General features: G+C 46.2%; 1 protein-coding gene across 1 annotated transcript in view; it reads right to left on the bottom strand.

Moving 5' to 3' along the window:
* The window catches only part of LOC139266305 (collagen alpha-2(IV) chain-like), a 41,835-nt gene extending 20,999 nt beyond the window's left edge, over positions 1–20,836 (bottom strand). Inside the window, exons 1-3 of the mRNA XM_070884126.1 lie at positions 20,779–20,836; positions 18,609–18,746; positions 12,976–13,092 (exon numbers count right to left, since the gene is read on the bottom strand). Of these exons, the coding sequence (XP_070740227.1) occupies positions 12,976–13,092; positions 18,609–18,746; positions 20,779–20,836 (313 nt within the window). The remainder of the gene's footprint in view (positions 1–12,975; positions 13,093–18,608; positions 18,747–20,778) is intronic.
* Positions 20,837–22,225: the final 1,389 nt, after the last annotated feature.

Here is a 22,225-nt window from a genome sequence, read left to right as displayed (position 1 = left end):
TCATGGCCCGGCATATCCCTCACTCTACCATTACCATCAAGCCAGGGGACCAACCCTGTTCAATGAGGAGAGTAGAAGAGTATGCCAGGAGCAGCACGAGGTGTACCTAAAAATGAGGTGCCAACCTGGGGAAGCTGCAACACAGGACTACCTGCATGCATGCTAAAAAGTGATCCCACAATCACAAGAATGCAGAGCTTTGATCTGAACCAACTACATTCAGTTGTGAATGGAGGTGGACAGTTAAACAACTAACGGGAGGAGGAGGCTCTATGAATATCCCCATTGCCAATGATGGCAGAGACCAGCACCTGAGTGCAAAAGACAAGGCTGAAGCGTTTGCAACCACCTTCAGCCAGAAGTGCCGATTGGATGATCCATATCGGCCTCGCCTGAGGTCCCACCTTCACAGAAGCCAGTCCTAACCCAATTCGCTTTACTCCACATGATATCAGCAAATGGCTCAGTGCACTAGATACAGCAAAGGCTATGGGACCCCGACAAAATCCTGGCTGTTGTGCTGAAAGCTTGTGCTCAAGAACCAGCCACAACACTGGCATCTATCAGACAATGTGGAAAATTGCTCTGATACGTCCTGTCCACAAATTCAATCCATCCAATTACCGCCCCATCAGGCTACTCTCAATCAATCAGCAAAGTGATGCAAGATGTCATCGACAGAGTTATCAAGCAGCACTTACTCAACTATAACCTGTGCACCAATGCCCAGTTTCGGTTCCGCCACAACAGCCAGGATTATGTCGGGGGCCGATAGCCTTTGCTGTATCTAGTGCGCTCAGCCATTTTTTTATATCATGTGCAGTGAGTCGAATTGGGTTAGGACTGGCTTCTGTGAAGGTGGGACCTCAGGCGAGGCCGATATGGATCATCCAATCGGCACTTCTGGCTGAAGATGGTTGCAAACGCTTCAGGCTTGTCTTTTGCACTCAGGTGCTGGTCTCCGCAATGGGAATATTCATGGAGCCTCCCCCTCCAGTTAGTTGTTTAATGGTCCACCACCATTCACGACTGAATGTGGTAGGAATGCAGAGCTTTGATTTGATCCATTGATTGTGGGATCGCTTTTCCGCCAGGATCACTCAGCTCAAGACCTCATTACAGTCTTGGTCCAAACATGGAAAAAGAACTGAATTCCAGAGGTGAGGTGAAAGTCGGAGGGGCAGAGCAGCAGCGTTGGTGAGGCCTATAAAGGCCCAGCGGGAGTCCGGGAACCGGCGGCAGTCGGAGAGGCGGAGCAGCAGCGTTGGTGAGGCCTATAAAGGCCCAGCGGGAGTCCGGGGATCGGCGGCAGTCGGAGGGGCGGAGCAGCAGCGTTGGTGAGGCCTATAAAGGCCAGCTGGTGCAGCTACAGCAGGGGCAGAAGGTACACAAAAGTAGAAAGAAATCGAAAGATGACGTCACAGCCAAGGGCGTAAGTGATTGGCTGGTGATTGGTGAGTAGTTTTTCTCTTCCCTATCAGTAGGTAACCTTTATCATTGTTGTTGCCAAACTAAGTTAATCTGGGGGTTAAGTCATGGCAGGAGAGCTCGGACACGTGTTATGCTCCTCCTGTGCTACGTGGGAACTCGGGGATGCTTCCAGCGTCCCTGGCAACTACATGTGTGGGAAGTGTATCCGCCTGCAGCATCTGACAGACCGCATTGCGGCACTGGAGCTGCGGGTGGATTTACTCTGGAGCATCCACGAGGCTTAGAATGACGTGTATAGCACGTTTAGTGAGTTGGCCACACCACAGGTAAAGGGTACACAGCCAGATAGAAGATGGGTGACCAACAGGTAGAGCAGTGGAAGGAAGGTAGTGCAGGAGTCCCCTGCGGTCATTCCCCTGCAAAACAGATACACTGCTTTGGGTACTGTTGAGGGGGATGACTCATCAGGGGAGGGCAGCAGCAGCCAAGTTCATGACACCGTGGGTGGCTCTGCTGCACAGGAGGGCAGGAAAAAGAATGGGAGAGCGATAGTGATAGGGGATTCGATTGTAAGGGGAATAGATAGACATTTCTGCGGCCGCAACCGAGACTCCAGGATGGTATGTTGCCTCCCTGGTGCAAGGGTCAAGGATATCTCGGAGCGGGTGCAGGACATTTTGAAAAGGGAGGGTGAACAGCCAGTTGGCATGGTGCATATAGGTACCAACGATATAGGTAAAAACCGGGATGATGCCCTACAAGCTGAATTTAAGGAGCTAGGAGTTAAATTAAAAAGTAGGACTGCAAAGGTAGTAATCTCAGGATTGCTACCTGTGCCACATGCTAGTCAGAGTAGGAATCACAGGATAGCTCAGATGAATATGTGGCTTGAGCAGTGGTGCAGAAGGGACGGATTCAAATTCCTGGAACATTGGAACCGGTTCTGGGGGAGGTGGGACCAGTACAAACTGGATGGTCTGCACCTGGGCAGGACCGGAACCAATGTCCTCGGGGGAGTGTTTGCTAGTGCTGTTGGGGAGGGGTTAAACTAATATGGCAGGGGGATGGGAACCTATGCAGGGAGACAGAGGGAAGTAGAATGGGGGCAGAAGCATAAGATAGAAAGAAGAAAAGTAAAAGTGGAGGGCAGAGAAACCCAAGGCAAAAATCAAAAAGGGCCACATTGCAGCAAAATTCTAAAAGGGCAAAGTGTGTTAAAAAGACAAGCCTGAAGGCTCTGTGCCTCAATGCGAGGAGTATTCATAATAAGATGGATGAATTAACTGCACAGGCAGCAATTAATGAATATGATATCATTGGCATCACGGAGACATGGCTCCAGGGTGACCAAGGCTGGAAACTCAACATCCAGGGGTATTCAACATTCAGGAAGGATAGACAGAAAGGAAAAGGATGTGGGGTAACGCTGCTGGTTAAAGAGGAAATTAACGTCATAGTAAGAAAGGACATTAGCTTGGATGATGTGGAATCTGTTTGGGTGGAGCTGCGGAATATCAAAGGGCAGAAAACGCTAGTGGGAGTTGTGTATAGACCACCAAACAGTAGTAGTGAGGTTGGGGACAGCATCAAACAAGAAATTAGGGATGCGTGCAATAAAGGTACGGCAGTTATCATGGGCGACTTTAATCTACATATAGATTGGGCTAACCAAACTGGTAGCAATACGATGGAGGAGGATTTCCTGGAGTGTATTAGGGATGGTTTTCTGGACCAATATGTTGAGGAACCAACTAGAGAGCTGGCTATCCTTGACTGGGTGTTGTGTAATGAGAAGGGCGTAATTAGCAATCTTGTTGTGCGAGGCCCTTGGGGAAGAGTGACCATAATATGGTAGGTTTCCTTATTAAGATGGAGAGTGACACAGTTAATTCAGAGACTAGGGTCCTGAACTTAAGGAAAGGTAACTTCGATAGTATGGGACGTGAATTGGCTAGAATAGACCGGCAAATGATACTTAGAGGGTTGACGGTGGATAGGCAATGGCAAACATTTAAAGATCACATGGATGAACTTCAACAATTGTACATCCCTGTCTGGAGTAAAAATAAAATGGGGAAGGTGGCTCAACCGTGACTAATAAGGGAAATTAAAGATAGTGTTAAATGCAAAGAAGAGGCATATAAATTGTCCAAAAAAAGCAGCAAACCTGAGGACTGGGAGAAATTTAGAATTCAGCAGAGGAGAACGATTGGTTTAATTAGGAGGGGGAAAATAGAGTATGAGAGGAAACTTGCCAGGAACATAAAAACTGACTGTAAAAGCTTCTATAGATATGTGAAGAGAAAAAGATTAGTGAAGACAAACGTAGGTTCCTTGCAGTCAGAATCAGGTGAATTTATAATGGGGAACAAAAAAATTGCAGAACAAATACTTTGGTTCTGTCTTCACGAAGGAAGACACAAATAATCTTCCGAAAGTACTAGGGGACTGAGGGTCTAGTGAGGAGGAAGAACTGAAGGATATCCTTATTAGGCGGCGGGAAATTGTGTTAGGGAAATTGATGGGATTGAAGGCCGATAAATCCCCCGGGCCTGATAGTCTGCATCCCAGAGTATTTAAGGAAGTTGCCCTAGAAATAGTGGATGCATTGGTGATCATTTTCCAACAGTCTATCGTCTCTGGATCAGTTCCTATGGACTGGAGGGTAGCTAATGTAACACCACTTTTCAAAAAAGGAGGGAGAGAGTAAATGGGTAATTATAGACCAGTTAGCCTGACATCAGTAGTGGGGAAAATGTTGGAATCAATTATTAAAGATAAAATAACAGCACATTTGGAAAGCAGTGACAGGATCAGTCCAAGTCAACATGGATTTATGGGAAATCATGCTTGACAAATCTTCTGGAATTTTTTGAGGATGTAATTTGTAGAGTGGACAAGGGAGAACCAGTGGATGTGGTGTATTTGGACCTTCAAAAGGTTTTTGACAAGGTCCTACATGAGATTTGTCTGCAAAATTAAAGCACATGGTATTGGGGGTAATGTACTGACCTGGATAGAGAACTGGTTGGCAGACAGGAAGCAGAGAGTCGGGATAAATGAGTCCTTTTCAGAATGGCAAGCAGTGACTCGTGGGGCTCAGTGCTGGGACCCCAGCTCTTTACAATATACATCAATGATTTAGATGAAGGAATTGAGTGTAATATCTCCAAGTTTGCAGATGACACTAAACTGGGTGGCAGTGTGAGCTGTGAGGAGGATTCTAAGAGGCTGCAGGGTGAGTTGGATAGGTTAGGTGAGTGGGCAAATGCATGGCAGATGCAGTATAATGTGGATAAATGTGAGGTTATCCACTTTGGGGGCAAAAACATGAAGGCAGAATATTATCTGAATGGCGGCAGATTAGGAAAAGGGGAGGTGCAACGAGACCTGGGTGTCATGGTACATCAGTCATTGAAAGTTGGCATGCAGGTACAGCAGGCGGTGAAGAAGGCAAATGGTATTTTGGCCTTCATAGCTAGGGGATTTGTGTATAGGAGCAGGGAGGCCTTACTGCAGTTGTACAGTGCCTTGGTGAGGCCTCACCTGGAATATTGTGTTCAGTTTTGGTCTCCTAATCTGAGGAAGGACGTTCTTACTATTGAAGGAGTGCAGCGAAGGTTCACCAGACTGATTCCCGGGATGGCTGGTTTGTCATATGAGGAGAGAGTAGATCGACTGGGCCTGTATTCACTGGAGTTAAGAAGGATGAGATGGGATCTCATAGAAACATATAAAATTCTGACGGGACTGGACAGGTTAGATGCAGAAAGAATGTTCCCGATGTTGGGGAAGTCCAGAACCAGGGGACACAGTCTAAGGATAAGGGGTAAGCCATTTAGGACAGAGGAGGAGAAACTTCTTCACTCAGAGAATTGTTAACCTGTGGAATTCCCTACCGCAGAGAGTTGTTGATGCCAGTTCGTTGGATATATTCAAGAGGGAGTTAGATATGGCCCTTATGGCTAAAGGGATCAAGGAATATGGAGAGAAAGCAGGAAAGGGGTACTGAGGTGAAAGATCAGCCATGGTGGTGGTGGTGCAGGCTCGAAGGGCCGAATGACCTACTCCTGCACCTATTTTCTATGTTTCTATGAAAGTGACTGCCCTTGATCTCCAAGCAGCATTTGACCGAATGCGGCATCAAGGAGCCCTAGTAAAACTGAAGTCAATGGGAATCAGAGGGAAAACACTCCACTGGCTGGAGTCATAACTAGTGGTTGTTGGAGGTCAATCATCACAGCCCCAGGACATCACTGCAGGAGTTCCTCAGGGCAGTGTCCTAGGCCCAATATCTCCAGCTAATGACCTTCTCTCCATCATAAGGTTAAAAGTGGGGATGTTAGCTGATGACAGTATATTGTTCAGTGCCATTCTCAACTCCTCAGATAATGGTGCATCCATGACTGCATGCAGCAAGACCTGAGAGACATTCAGGCTTGGGCTGATAAGTGACAAATAACTTTGCACCAAGTGCCAGACAATGACTATCTCCAATAAGCGAGAGTCTAACCAATGCCCCTTGACATTCAACGACATTACCATCGCTGAATCCCCCAATATCAACATCCTGGGGGTCACTATTAAACAGAAACTTAACTGGACCAGCCGTATAACTACTGTGGCTGCAAGAGCAGGTCAGAAGCGGTGTATCCTGCGATGAGTGTCTCACCTCCTGACTCACCAATGCCTTTCCACCATCTACAAGGCACAAGTCAGGAGTGTGATGGAATACTCTCCACTTGCCTGGATGAGTGCAGCTCCAACAACATTCAAGAAGTTCCACACCATCCAGAACAAAGCAACCCACTTGGTTGGTACCCCATCCACCACCTTTAACATTCACTCCCTCCAGCGCACCGTGGCTGCAGTGTGTACCATCTACAAAATGCACTGCAGCAACTCGCCAAGGCTTCTTCGGCAGCATCTCCCAAACCCGCGCCTTTACCACCTGGAAGGACAAGGGCAACAGGCGCATGGGAACACCACCATCTCCACGTTCCCCTCCAAGTTACACACCATCCTGACATGGAAGTATATCGGCCGTTCCTTCATCGTCGCTGGGTCAAATTCCTGGAACTCCCTCACTAACAGCACTGTGGTAGTACCTCAGCCATACACACTGCAGCAGTTCAAAAAGGCGGCTCACCACCATCTTCTCGAGGGCAATTAGGGATGGACAATAAATGCCGGCCTTGCCAGTGATGCCCACATCCGATGAATGAATAAAAAACATTCTTCCATATTTAGTGAGTGGAAATGTTAGATCCATTTCATGCTTCAGCCTCATTAAAGCCCCAGGTTTGATGCAAAAGTGTTTAAATAACACCTCGTACAATTTTGTAGTATTTGTACCATTGTTTGCAATTTTCTCCATCTGTACCCTTTTGGGATAGGCTCAGAGAATGTTCCACAGATTAAATTGCTTTTGTATATTTTTGTTGCAATGTTTACAGTGTCTTGTTATCCCAGTGCAGGTTTTCTTTTATACTTCTTTCCATATTTTTAAATTTCTTTCAATATTGGCTCCTCCTCTCCCCCCACCCCCCCCCAAATTTAGTTTAGGATTATTAATTTTTAGTCGTAGGTGTTAAGGGCTTTTTTCAACTCTCTCAGTGCACAGGGGGTTATCTTGCATGTTTAAATCATATTGATGAGCTGGCCTTGCAACATCATGATAATGCTGCAAGTATATTCTGCTGCCAACTGTGGTGGCTACTTGTGCCTCCTGACTGAGCCGTAATTTGCAGCCCCCTATGGGTGCGTACAACGCACCGTTCCATAAGGGCCGCAATTCCGGGTTTAGGCATGAGCCTCCGACCACAAATTCAGGCCCATTATGTTGGTGAAGTGAAATGATAGTTGCGGGCAACCTCTGTCTCCAATGTTATAATTAGGAAAAAAGACCACTGGTTCATTGATAATATCACAATCCAATGCGGACCACCTGAAGTTTAAATGGATCTATTTACATACATCAGGCCCCTGAAATTCATGAGGGTCAGTGGAAGTTTGGTGGAGCAGAACCCTTATCTACCCGCAGTGTCAATCCCATTCCAGGAACAGGGTTATTTGCATTGCCGGGGCAGGTCTATCAAAGACATCTGCCTTGATCGAGCAACTGATCTCAGGGTGACACCAAGACCCTGCCTGGATAAGCTGCCAGCCAATTTATTTTTTTTTGCTCCCATCAGAGAAACGTTCAGACATTTGGCAGGTAATCAGCCTTTTTGTCCCATCTTCAATGTATTTATAACCAATAAGTCAAAGTGTTCAAAGAAAGCACACACATGTTTCAAGAATCGCTGAGGACGCAGATGGTCCCCATGACAACAGTTCTCATTCCAGCTCTCGGCGGGTTTGGTTCAGCCCTTCAAGGATGGAATATACGGAATTTCCCAGGGAAGTCCAGGAATTCCCATGACACGCCTAGGGTTGCCAATCCTCCAGGAGTGTCCCGGAGTCTCCGGGTATTAAAGATGAATATTTTAGACACTACCATGAGCAACCTGGGAAAATAATCATAGGGGCTTAAAAAAGTGTGAGTTTTTATCATTTTCTTTGAACACTTTCATTTATTAATTCTAAATGTATTGGAGTTGGGGGAAGCAAAAGGGTGTTCGACTGGACGGGGGATGGTGGGGGGGGGGGATAGAAACATAGAAACATAGAAAATAGATGCAGGAGTAGGCCATTCGGCCCTTCTAGCCTGCACCGCCATTCAATGAGTTCATGGCTGAACATGCAACTTCAGTACCCCATTCCTGCTTTCTCGCCATACCCCTTGATCCCCCGAGTAGTAAGGACTTCATCTAACTCCTTTTTGAATATATTTAGTGAATTGGCCTCAACAACTTCCTGTGGTAGAGAATTCCACAGGTTCACCACTCTCTGGGTGAAGAAGTTTCTCCTCATCTCGGTCCTAAATGGCTTACCCCTTATCCTTAGACTGTGTCCCCTGGTTCTGGACTTCCCCAACATTGGGAACATTCTTCCTGCATCTAACCTGTCTAACCCCGTCAGAATTTTAAACGTTTCTATGAGGTCCCCTCATTCTTCTGAACTCCAGTGAATACAAGCCCAGTTGATCCAGTCTTTCTTGATAGGTCAGTCCCGCCATCCCGGGAATCAGTCTGGTGAACCCTCAATAGCAAGAATGTCCTTCCTCAGGTTAGGAGACCAAAACTGTACACAATACTCCAGGTGTGGCCTCATCAAGGCCTTGTACAACTGTAGCAACACCTCGCTGCCCCTGTACTCAAATCCCCTCGCTATGAAGGCCAACATGCCATTTGCTTTCTTAACCGCCTGCTGTACCTGCATGCCAACCTTCAATGACTGATGTACCATGACACCCAGGTCTCGTTGCACCTCCCCTTTTCCTAATCTGTCACCATTCAGATAATAGTCTGACTCTCTATTTTTACCACCAAAGTGGATAACCTCACATTTATCCACATTATACTTCATCTGCCATGCATTTGCCCACTCACCTAACCTATCCAAGTCGCTCTGCAGCCTCATAGCATCCTCCTCGCAGCTCACACTGCCACCCAACTTAGTGTCATCCGCAAATTTGGAGATACTACATTTAATCCCCTCGTCTAAATCATTAATGTACAGTGTAAACAGCTGGGGCCCCAGCACAGAACCTTGCGGTACCCCACTAGTCACTGCCTGCCATTCTAAAAAGTCCTCATTTGCTTCCTGTCTGACAACCAGTTCTCAATCCATGTCAGCACACTACCCCCAATCCCATGTGCTTTAACTTTGCACATTAATCTCTTGTGTGGGACCTTGTCGAAAGCCTTCTGAAAGTCCAAATATACCACACCAACTGGTTCTCCCTTGTCAAATCTACTGGAAACATCCTCAAAAAATTCCAGAAGATTTGTCAAGCATGATTTCCCTTTCACAAATCCATGCTGACTTGGACCTATCATGTCACCTCTTTCCAAATGCACTGCTATGACATCCTTAATAATTGATTCCATCATTTTACCCACTACCGATGTCAGGCTGACCGGTCTATAATTCCCTGTTTTCTCTCTCCCTCCTTTTTTAAAAAGTGGGGTTACATTGGCTACCCTCCACTCCATAGGAACTGATCCAGAGTCAATGGAATGTTGGAAAATGACTGTCAATGCATCCACTATTTCCAAGGCCACCTCCTTAAGTACTCTGGGATGCAGTCCATCAGGCCCTGGGGATTTATCGGCCTTCAATCCCATCAATTTCCCCAACACAATTTCCCGACTAATAAGGATTTCCCTCAGTTCCTCCTCCTTACTGGACCCTCCGACCCCTTTTATATCCGGAAGGTCGTTTGTGTCCTCCTTAGTGAATACCGAACCAAAGTACTTGTTCAATTGGTCCGCCATTTCTTTGTTCCCCGTTATGACTTCCCCTGATTCTGACTGCAGGGGACCTACGTTTGTCTTTACTAACCTTTTTCTCTTTACATATCTATAGAAACTTTTGCAATCCGTCTTAATATTCCCTGCAAGCTTCTTCTCGTACTCCATTTTCCCTGCCCTAATCAAATCCTTTGTCCTCCTCTGCTGAGTTCTAAATTTCTCCCAGTCCCCGGGTTCGCTGCTATTTCTGGCCAATTTGTATGCCACTTCCTTGGCTTTAATACTATTCCTGATTTCCCTTGATAGCCACGGTTGAGCCACCTTCCCTTTTTTATTTTTACACCAGACAGGAATGTACAATTGTTGTAGTTCATCCATGCGGTCTCTAAATGTCTGCCATTGCCCATCCACAGTCAACCCCTTAAGTATCATTCGCCAATCTATCCTAGCCAATTCACGCCTCATACCTTCAAAGTTACCCTTCTTTAAGTTCTGGACCATGTTCTCTGAATTAACTGTTTCATTCTCCATCCTAATGCAGAATTCCACCATATTATGGTCACTCTTCCCCAAGGGCCTCGCACAACGAGATTGCTAATTAATCCTCTCATTACACAACACCCAGTCTAAGATGGCCTCCCCCTAGTTGGTTCCTCCACATATTGGTCTAGAAAACCATCCCTTATGCATTCCAGGAAATCCTCCTCCACCGTATTGCTTCCAGTTTGGTTAGCCCAATCTATGTGCATATTAAAGTCACCCATTATAACTGCTGCACCTTTATTGCATGCACCCCTAATTTCCTGTTTGATGCCCTCCCCAACATCAGTACTACTGTTTGGAGGTCTGTACACAACTCCCACTAACGTTTTTTGCCCTTTGGTGTTCTGCAGTTCTACCCATAGAGATTCCATATCATCCAAGCTAATGTCCTTCCTAACTATTGCATTAATCTCCTCCTTAACCAGCAATGCTACCCCACGTCCTTTTCCTTTTATTCTATCCTTCCTGAATGTTGAATACCCCTGGATGTTGAGTTCCCAGCCCTGATCATCCTGGAGCCACGTCTCTGTAATCCCAATCACATCATATTTGTTAACATCTATTTGCACAGTTAATTCATCCACCTTATTACGGATACTCCTTGCATTAAGACACAAAGCCTTCAGGCTTGTTTTTTTAACACCCTTTGTCCTTTTAGAATTTTCTGTACAGTGGCCCTTTTTGTTCTTTGCCTTGGGTTTCTCTGCCCTCCACTTTTCCTCATCTCCTTTCTGTCTTTTGCTTTTGTCTCCTTTTTGTTTCCCTCTGTCTCCCTGCATTGGTTCCCATCCCCCTGCCATATTAGTTTAACTCCTCCCCAACAGCACTAGCAAACACTCCTCCTCGGACATTGGTTCCGGTCCTGCCCAGGTGCAGACCGTCCGGTTTGTACTGGTCCCACCTCCCCCAGAACCGGTTCCAATGCCCCAGGAATTTGAATCCCTCCCTGCTGCACCACTGCTCAAGCCACGTATTCATCTGCACTATCCTGCGATTCCTACTCTGACTAGCACGTGGCACTGGTAGCAATCCAGAGATTACTACTTTTGAGGTCCTACTTTTTAATTTAGCTCCTAGCTCCTTAAATTCGTTTCGTAGGACCTCATCCCTTTTTTATTTTAACCTATGTCGTTGGTACCAATGTGCACCACAACAACTGGCTGTTCTCCCTCCCTTTTTAGAATGTCCTGCACCCACTCCGAGACATCCTTGACCCTTGCACCAGGGAGGCAACATACCATCCTGGAGTCTCGGTTGTGGCCGCAGAAATGCCTATCTATTCCCCTTACAATTGAATCCCCTATCACTATCGCTCTCCCACTCTTTTTCCTGCCCTCCTGTGCAACAGAGCCAGCCACGGTGCCATGAACTTGGCTGCTGCTGCTCTCCCCTGATGAGTCATCCCCCCCAACAGTATCCAAAGCAATGTATCTGTTTTGCAGGAGGATGACCACAGGGGACCCCTGCACTACCTTCCTTGCACTGCTCTTCCTGCTGGTCTTCCATTCCCTATCTGGCTGTGGACCCTTTCCCTGCGGTACGACCAACTCGCTACACGTGCTACTCATGTCATTCTCAGCATCGTGGATGCTCCAGAGTGAATCCACCCTCAGCTCCAACTCCGCAACGCGGTCAGTCAGGAGCTGGAGGCGGATACACTTCCCGCACACGTAGTCGTCAGGAACACCGGTGTCGTCCCTGAGTTCCCACATGGTAGAGGAGGAGCATAACACGTGACTGAGCTGTCCTGCCATGACTTAACCCTTAGATAAGCAACAACAATGCTAAAGTTTACTCGCTGTTATAGAAGAGAAAAAAGAAAAACTACTCACCAATCACCAGCCAATCACTTACCCCCTTGGCTGTGACGTCACCTTTCTGTTTCTTTCTACTTCTTTTTTGCCTTCTCCCTGTAGCTGCACCGGCTCACCTTTTATAGGCCTCACCAACGAACTCCTCGACGCTGGGCCCCAGACTCCCTGCTGTGCCTTTAATAGGCCTCACCAACGGACCTCCTCGACACTGCTCCCGACTGCCGCTGGGCCCCGGACTCCCTGCTGTGCCTTTTATAGGCCTCACCAACGAACTCCTCGACGCTGGGCCCCGGACTCCCTGCTGTGCCTTTTATAGGCCTCACCAACGGACCTCCTCGACGCTGCTCCCGACTGCCGCTGATGCTGGATGGGGGCAGGAGATCATGTGATGGAATCTCCAGGAATATGTCCAACCAGTGTTGGCAACCCAAGACACGCCCCTTTGATTTAGGGTGAACAGACACAAGATCTGCCTTCCCCAGTGGAATTTAAAGGGGCAGAATCCTGGCATCACTGGTTCTTCTTCAAATTCTTCACACGCCCCCTCACCATCTCTACCTCCCAACCCCCCCAGACAAAAATAGAAGTCTTCCTTCCTGCTCTCCCAGAGCCAAAGAATTTTGGAGCCAAACCCTGTTCCACGAGAAGACATCAAGCGAAATTTCACCAGAATTTCTGGGGAAAAACTTATAGCAAGAAAATGCAAGTCAGATCTTAGTGCAACAAAAACATTTAAACTCGATATAAATCAGGATTTAAAAAAAAATAGAATGACTCTGGATTTTCTGTTGAAAAAATTAAACAGTTGAACGGTAAGATTTTTTTCTCACCTTGATCCCCAGTAATTCCTTGTGCTCCAAGTTTGCCGAGATTTCCTGGAGGCCCAGGGAGACCAGGTGGACCATCTGCACCTGGCTGTCCCGGTGCCCCATTTAGACCTTTGAGTCCTGCAGACATACAGAAAAGTGAACGTTTACATAGTTGTCCAAGGTTAGTTGGAATATCATTAATCTCCATTTGTAATTGAAATCTGCTTAGCATCTTTTAATTTTTAAAGGGAAACACTGAGAAATGTCAGTTTATTTTAGGGGAAAAAATAAGAATTTAATTGAAATTCTGCGGGAATAATACCTTACTGGGTGGAAAATTTATGCAGAATGAGTGTTCAGTCACAGTGCATCGTGTGTGTGTGTGTGTGTGTGTACGTTGCATATGTTTGTGTACAAAAAGGCAAATGTATCCCAGTAGGACTCCTTAACTTAATATGAATGCAAAACAGAAAGAGAAGAGATGGTATTTGGAAAGCCATAAGCAGCTTTTTAAAAATTAATTCATGGGATATTGGCAAGGCCAGCATTTTATTGCCCATCCCTAATTGCCCTCGAAGGTGATGATGAGCCACCTTCTTGAAGCACTGCAGTCCATGAGGTGAAGGTGTTCCCACCGTGCTGTTAGGGCGGGAGTTCCAGGATTTTGACCCTGTGGCCATAACGGTATGGCGATATATTTCCAAATCAGGATGGTGTGTAACTTGGGAGGGCAACTTGCAGCTGGTGGTGTTCCCATGCACCTGCTGCCCTTGTCTTTCTCGGTGGTAGAGGACTCGGGATTGGGAGATGCTGCCGAAGAAGGCGTGGCGAGTGGCTGCAGTGCATCTTATAGATGGTACACACTGCAGCCACGGTGTGCCGGTGGTGGAGGGAGTTAATGTTGAAGGTGGTGGATGGAGTGCCAATCAAGCAGGCTGCTTTGTCCTGGATGATGTCAAGATTCTTGAGTGATGTTGGAGCTGCACTCATCCAGGCAAGTGGAGAAAATTCCATCACACTCCTGACTTTGCACATCTGCTTTGTAGATGGTGGAAAGGCTTTGGGGAGACAGGAGGTGAGATACTCGCGACAGAATACCCAGCCTCTGACCTGTTCTTGTTAAAACAGTATTTATGTGGCTGGTCCAGTTAAGTTTCTGGTCAATGGTGATCCCCAGGATGTTGATGGTGGGGGATTCGGCGATGGTAATTTCAGTAAACCTCACCTCTTTCATCATAATAGCCTCCAGTGTAACACAGGGGCCAGGGAAATGGGAGCTCCCAGCACAGAGAGTCCTGACCCCCAAAATCAGCCCTCATCACCCCTCCATTGAATTGGCATTATAGGGGCCAACAAGTCCAAGTGGGAACTCTGACCTAAGGTTGGTATCTGGCATGGCCTTTTTGCAAATTGCTCCACCTGATTTTCGGAGTTATGGCAGGAATTCAGAGCAATAGCTGTGGGGATTCAGCCCTTTATAAATAGGTAAAAACTGCAAATACATAGCTCAAATTAAGCAAAAGGTAAATGAGTCAATGAATGGAAAGTCCTTCCATTTGTTTGATAATGTAATGAATGCACCTGTGAGTAAGCTCACATGATTGTAGAGCTGTTGTCCCCCAGATCGGGGGGCACTTGATCTAACGTTTATTTTGTTCCCCCCCCCAAAAGAGTTGTAGAGCTGTTGTCCACCGGTACGCTCGCGGCCTTCCGTGAGTGGTGGGCGCCGGAGGGACTGGAGTGCATCATCACACCCGGCAACCAAATTTTAATTTGATTTTGTTATGTATTGTCCAGGTACATTAAATGTATGGTTACAATGGTGCGCCACAGAGGGCGCTGTGGTGGGAGACCTGAAAGTACCTGCAAGGCAGAGTATAAAAGGCTACCCACCACATCCGAGAGGCACTAGGGAGTTACATAATAAAGGACGAAGGTCACAGCAGTTACTACAACACTAGACTCTGTGGAGTCAGTGATTTGAGTGCTACATACATCACAGATTTTAGTTTCTTAAAAGTTTAATTTGAAATGTGTGGGTTCTAGTGCCCTTGCTTGATCTTAAGTTTTACTAAAATAGTTTTAGAGCTGTTGAATTGTGCGTGGCTTAGCCATTCACATGATAGTCACAAGACTCAATAAAATCCCAGTGAGTTGGGTCTAAGTCATTCACGATGAGGTATGCAGTTGTGAGCCTAGTGGATGAACTGGTAATGTGTAGTTTGATAAACCTTTGTCAATAAACCAACTAGTTCTTAATAGCAATGTGTTGCTATGAATTCTTAAGCAAAGAACCCATGAAGCAAATACATTACAGATAACAGATCAGTATTCAATACCCCAGCGTACCTGAGTTAAGTTGCTTTTATATTGGCATCAGTGGGGTGTTGCCGCCATTTTTGTTTTACAGGGTCTTCCTGCACACAGCCCCTTACAAATCCAGCAGGGCTTCAGCAACTAGCAGTACAGACATCCCATTCAAACCAATACAAAAGCTGCTTTAATTTCCCATGTAACAGGGAGCCAATAAAAAAGACTGTCAAAAAAAATAATTATTTCTTGCAGCATCTGTGGAGAGGAAGCAGAGTTAACGTTTGGGGTTGATGACCCTTCGTCAGATTGCTGGTTCTGATAGAAACATAGAAACATAGAAAATAGGTGCAGGAGTAGGCCATTCGGCCCTTCTAGCCTGCACCGCCATTCAATGAGTTCATGGCTGAACATTCAACTTCAGTACCCCATTCCTGCTTTCTCGCCATACCCCTTGATCCCCCTAGCAGTAAGGACCTCATCTAACTCCTTTTTGAATATATTTAGTGAATTGGCCTCAACAACTTTCTGTGGTAGAGAATTCCACAGGTTCACCACTCTCTGGGTGAAGAAGTTCCTCCGCATCTCGGTCCTAAATGGCTTACCCCTTATCCTTAGACTGTGACCCCTGGTTCTGGACTTCCCCAACATTGGGAACATTCTTCCTGCATCTAACCTGTCTAACCCCGTCAGAATTTTATATGTTTCTATGAGGTCCCCTCTCATTCTTCTGAACTCCAGTGAATACAAGCCCAGTTGATCCAGTCTTTCTTGATAGGTCAGTCCCGCCATCCCGGGAATCAGTCTGGTGAACCTTCGCTGCACTCCCTCAATAGCAAGATGAAGGGTCATCGACCGAAATGTTAACTCTGCTTCCTCTCCCCAGATGTTGCCTGACCTGCTGAGATTTCCAGCATTTTTTGTTTTTATTCCCGATTCCAGCATCCGCAATATTTTGCTTTTTAGATTATTTCTTGCGCCTGTCACTTTGAAAGATTAATTATATCTTATTTTTAAGTGATTTTGTTTGCGAGGTGACGATAGTTAGGAATGGAAACATTTTCCCTTTTTGCTCCCAGTGTCAGTATTAAGTGCTCCCGGGATAGGTATGGCATCGATTAGCTGCAGAGTAAGGCTCCTTCTGCACTGCCAGCAATTTGCCTTAACCCCAACCTCAAGAGCAGAAGTTTGACATTTCTCTCAATCGCTGCTTCAACGACAAGGAAAGAGGGAGCAAGTCATTTAGCTTAGGTGTCAGACTCGCCTCGGGGTCAGAAGCTTGTGGGTTCAAGGCCCGCTCCAGGTTACAATGTATTGCTTAATACACCCCATGTTGTGTAGTCCCACTTCAGAGACTTTGAGCCTGGCACTCCAGTGCAGTGCTGAGGGAGCGCTGCACTGTCAAAGGTGCTGTCTTTTGGGTGAAACATTAAACTGAGACCCTATCTGCTCGCTCAGGTGGATGTAAAAGATTCCATGGTACTTTTTGAAGAAGAGCAGGGGAGTTCTCCTTGAAGTTCTGGCGAATATTTAAACCTTAACCAACATCACTAACACAGAGCATCTGGTCATTGTTTGAGGGATCTTGCTGTGCACAAAATTGCCTGCCGCGTTTCCTACATTACAATCGCAGCTACACTTCGAAAGTACTCAATTGGCTGTAAATGCTTTAGGACACCCTGAGGTCATGAAAGGCGCTATATAAATGCAAGTCTTTTTTTCTTTCTATTCACATGTATCACCCAGATGCTGACTATGCAGCTTTATATGAAACCAGACAAGAAAATGTTTGTGCAATCATCATCATCATCGTAGGCAGTCCCTCGTATCGAGGAAGACTTGCTTCCACGCCAAAAAAGGATGAGTTCACAAGTGTTTCAATGAAGGACCTAATATTCCAGATCCTGAACTACATCCTGAGGGGTGGAAGATGCCGGTGGGTGGATTTTTTTAACGTGGGGTGGCCGTTGCACACCAGCCACCACACGGGCTCGACGGAGCTAGGTCTTGGTCCAGTGGCAAGGGTTTACCCAAGACGACTGGAGACCAGCTCTGCTGCACGGACCTAGTGGGCTGGCCCATGCGGCCCCTGGCCCAGAACTCACGCCTCTCCACAGTCTCTCGCCGCTCCTGCTGTATCTACCCACGCTCCAATCGCCGACCTGGACCTTGATGCCATCACCCTCCTGCACCAGCTCGCGCTGCTCTCTGAAGTGGCATGCTTTCATGCTGCTCCCGGGCCACCGGCCCTCCACTCCTTTTATGGCCCTGACCTGCCGCTGGTGGTCTCACGCAGGTCGGGGCCTTCACGCTGCAATACTCAGCTTCTAAAGCTACATTCCCAGTAATGTAGTGATTAAAGTTATCAAGTACAGGGTGCCATAAACACTGCACATTTTCTGAAATATTTCTTTAGCTAGTGCAACATAAACTTAAAAATTGGATTTTCCAAAATGAAGGTAATAATATAGTGAGATTTCTATCTTAACCCATATGTTGCTTATATCTATTCTGCTTAGCTGCACCTTCTGACCTGCTCTGCTTTAACTGATTCTGCTTTCCACAGAACCTTTTAGTTAGTCGTAGGTTATCTACCTGCTACCCTTCAGGAAACTTTTTAAAAATTTGTTCACGGGATGTGGGCCTCGCTGGCAAGGTCAGCATTTATTGCCCATTCCTAATTCCCCGAGAGAAGATGGTGAGCTGCCATTTCAGAGGGCAGTTAAGAGTCAACCACATTGCTGTGGGTCTGGAGTCACATGTAGGCCAAACCGAATAAGGACAGCAAGTTTCCTTCCCCTAAAGAATAGAAACATAGAAACATAGAAAATAGGTGCAGGAGTAGGCCATTCGGCCCTTCGAGCCTGCACCGCCATTCAATGAGTTCATGGCTGAACATGCAACTTCAGTACCCCATTCCTGCTTTCTCGCTATATCCCTTGATCCCCCTAGTAGTAAGGACTTCATCCAACTCCTTTTTGAATATATTTAGTGAATATTAGTGAACCAGATGAGTTTTTATAACAATCCAGTAATTTCATGGTCACCATTAATGATACTAGCTTTTTATTACAGATTTATTTATGAATTGAATTTAAATTCCCCAGCTGCCATGGTGGGATTATGAACTCATATCTCCGTATCATTAGTCCAGGCCTCTGGTTTACTAGTCCAGTGAAATAACCACTATGCTACCATATCCTCTTCCAAATGGTTACACTGTATTGCTTACTTTTGCTTCTGTTGTGTCATGCCATCGATACACCTGACCTAATGCAAGATTGGTCCCATTACCAGCTCAGCGAGGACGTGGAACTCGCACACACTTCAAAAACAGCCAATACCTGGAGGGCCACGTGGACCAGAATATCCCATTGTTTGTCTTGTTCCGGGAGGACCTGGGGGTCCTCGTGGTCCCGGATCTCCTTTATAGCGACTCAGATCCACTTCCCTGTCAATTGAAATAATTGAACCAGGCAGGCCTGCAACGCAACCAACAAGCAATTAGTTAATTAATTAATTAATGACATCCTGACTGAAAATGTAAAACAAAAACTTGAAGAATTTATTTGTAATATGTGTTTATAGACACGGCTGTCTGAGAAGCACAAAACATGGGAACTTGTAACACAATAGTAAATAGACACACACACCTTTTAAGAATCTAGGGGGAAGAAACTCGGTACCGCCATGAGGCGGGAGTTCCTGCATCAGGCACGCCAGTCCCGCCCCACGACCTATATTCAGCTCACCGGCCCCCGAGAGCAAGTGGAACGTGAAATATCGCTCAGTGGGGCGAGAGGGGGGGGTCGCGAAGCCTCGGCGTAATTCGCGGTGGGACGCGTAGTACTACCACGCAGACAGGGTCCCTCCCCTTCATTAAAGGGAAGGGCCAAGCTGCTGACTCTGCGGGCGGGAAACGGGGCCATTCCCTAGACCACCAGGGAGCGGGGTGCCATGGCAGCAGCCTGGCACACAAGCGGCGCGTGCCGGCTGCAAGATCGCGGCACGGACCCCGCGATCGACGAAGAATGCCACGACCGGTAAGTCGGACATTTTTTTTTCTTCCCCCCCTCCCCTTTAATTATCGCCCTGCAAATGGCCTACTTGAAGCTGTCGCTGATATCGCCCGCTGCAACTTCGGGGGGGGGCGCCACTGAATTTACGCTCCGGGGCGAAAACAGGTCGCTGCGCACAGCGATCACCGGCAAAGCGGAGCGCTACCGGTTACTGCAGCCGCTAAACTCCCTCACAATTTCACAGAAGACGTTTGCATTGCTAACGGGAGGCACAAATGACCCGAATTTCACCCCACTAGGTTCTGAAGGCCAGAGCAAGAAAGCCCAGCAGCAATGGCTTCAAAGGCTAAGGAAATGACTCGGTCAAAAAGGTTGTGGAATTTGTCACACAACCAACTTATACATGATTGTTTACAATTTGGAGGGGCAATTTTAACTTAATCTGCCCGTCACCCGTATTAAGATTGACATGTGAATTGACTTGCACCTCTTTCCAGGCACACGGGCTAACAGCTTGAAAAATGTCCCGAATGGGATTGAAGCATAAATTTATAAAGCTATTTACAGTGTCAGCTGTGGCTCAGTGGGCAGCACACTCGCCTCTGAGTCAGAAGGTTGTGGGTTCAAGTCTCTCTCCAGGAACTTGAGCACAAAAAATCTAGGCTGACACTCCAGTGCAGTGCTCAGAGGTGCCGTCTCTCGGAAGAGACGTTAAACCGAGGCCCTGTCTGCTCTCTCTCAGGTGGATGTACTATTTTGAAGAAGGGCAGGGGAGTTATCCCCGGTGTCCTGGCCAATATTTATCCCTCAATCAACATAACAAAACAGCGATTTTCTGGCCGTTATCACATCGCTGTTTGTGGGATCTTGCTGTGCGCAAATTGGCTGCTGCATTTCCTACATTACAACAGTGACTACACTTCATAAAGTACTTCATTGGCTGTAAAGCGCTTTGAGCCATCTGGTTGTCGTGAAAGGGGCTATATAAATCCAAGTTTTCTTTCTTTAAAACCTTCCTCTTTCACCTGTCCTAATATCTCCTTATGTGGCTCAGTGTCAAATTTGATAATGCTGTTGTGATGCAACTTGGGATATTTTATTACCTTAAAGACGCTACATAAATTCAAGTTGTTGTTGTTGTATAGTCACTTATCATAGCCTACCTGGATCACCTGACGTGGTCACAAATCCAGTACCAAAAGGGAACACAGCATGAAAATCAAAACAAAAGAAGAATTAATGCAAACAGCCCAATAAACATATTAAAATTGACAAATGAAGTTTAACACAGATAAATGTGATAGGAAAAATAGGGAGGACACATATTACTTGGAGTGTGCGAGTCTAGGTGGGGTAGAGGAACAAAGGGATCTCGGAGTACAAATATACAAATCACAAAGTTGCGACACAGGGTTAGCTAGGCCATAAAAAAAAACCAAGCACAAGGGTTTATTTCTAGAGGTATAGCATTGAAAACTAGGGAAGTTATGCAAACCTGTATCAAACCTTGGGTAGGCCACACTTTGAGTGCTGCGTGCAGTTGTGGTCGCCATATTATAAAAAGGATATAAAGGCACTGGAGAGGGTGCAGAGAAGATTTACAATGATACCAGAAATGCAAGGGTATACATATCAGGAAAGGATGAACAGGCTGGGTCTCTTTACTTTTGAAAAAATAAGGCTGAGGAGTAACCTAAATAGAGGTCTTTAAAAATATAAAAAGTTTTGATAGAGTGGATAAAAAAAGGATGTTTCCACTTGTAGGGAAGAGCATAACTAGAGGCCATCAATATAAGATAGTCACCAAGAAATCCAATAGGGAATTCAGAAGAAACCTAAAGAGTGGTGAGAATGTGGAAGTCGCTACCACAGGGAGTGGTTGAAGAGAATAGTACAGATGCAGGGGAGGCTAGACAAGCATATGAGGGAGAAGGGACTAGAGGGTTATGCTGATAGATTTACATGAGGAAAGACAGAAGGAGGCTCGAGTGGAGCATAAACGCCGGTACGGACTGGTTGGGCCGAATGGCCTGTTTCTGTGCCGTATATCCCATGTAATCCTGTGTAAAAGGTGATTCATCAATCACAGGGTTATACATAAATCACAGGGTAAGGTTGCAAACACAGAATCCAGGCTGCTGGGCATAAAAGAGACAGAAGTAGTGGGATATTAGTCATAGAAAACACATGCAATTCTGTACATGGTGAGTTTGGGGCTTCAGGAAGAAAGGATGTTCTGAACGGAGGTCAATTATTGCCCCATAAAGAGGAAAATTCTCCAATATCCATCCTCAACGAGCAGCCCAACTGTGCCAGTGCGGCATTTACATTTCACAAATCACAATACAATACTTTTAACCATGGGAAGCCAGCCAGGGTTAGCTGTTATTTTAAAGAACAAAGAATTACTTAAGGGCAAGTATACAAATTTCACAACTTAAATACATGCAGACTATTGAGGCCGAGTACTTTGTGTCCCCTGAGATATGGAAATTGACTTTGGAAAGAAAAAACAATTGAGAAATTCCAACGGTCAGATTAGAATCTTATTTCAGAGCACTGAAGTTATATCTGTAGCTGAAGCCAAACTCTAAGTTTAAAATTTGGCCAATGTGAATTTGCAGAACTGAAGGGTAGAGCTGCAGAATACCAAAGGGCAAAATACGTTAGTGGGAGTTGTGTACAGACCTCCAAACAGTAGTAGTGATATTGGGGAGGGCATCAAACATGAAATTAGGGGTGCGTGCAATAAAGGTGCAGCAGTTATAATGGGTGACTTTAATATGCACATAGATTGGGTTAACCAAACTGAAAGCAATACGGTGGAGGAGGATTTCCTGGAGTGCATAAGGGATGGTTTTTTAAACCAATATGTCGAGGAACCAACTAGGGGGGAGGCCATCTTAGACTGGGTGTTGTGTAATGAGAGAGGATTAATTAGC

This window comes from Pristiophorus japonicus, chromosome 6 (genome assembly GCF_044704955.1).
Source record: "Pristiophorus japonicus isolate sPriJap1 chromosome 6, sPriJap1.hap1, whole genome shotgun sequence".
Classification (NCBI taxonomy): Eukaryota; Metazoa; Chordata; class Chondrichthyes; family Pristiophoridae; genus Pristiophorus; species Pristiophorus japonicus.
The sequence above is the reverse complement of the archived record's forward strand: the minus strand, read 5'-3'. Positions and strand labels throughout refer to the sequence as shown.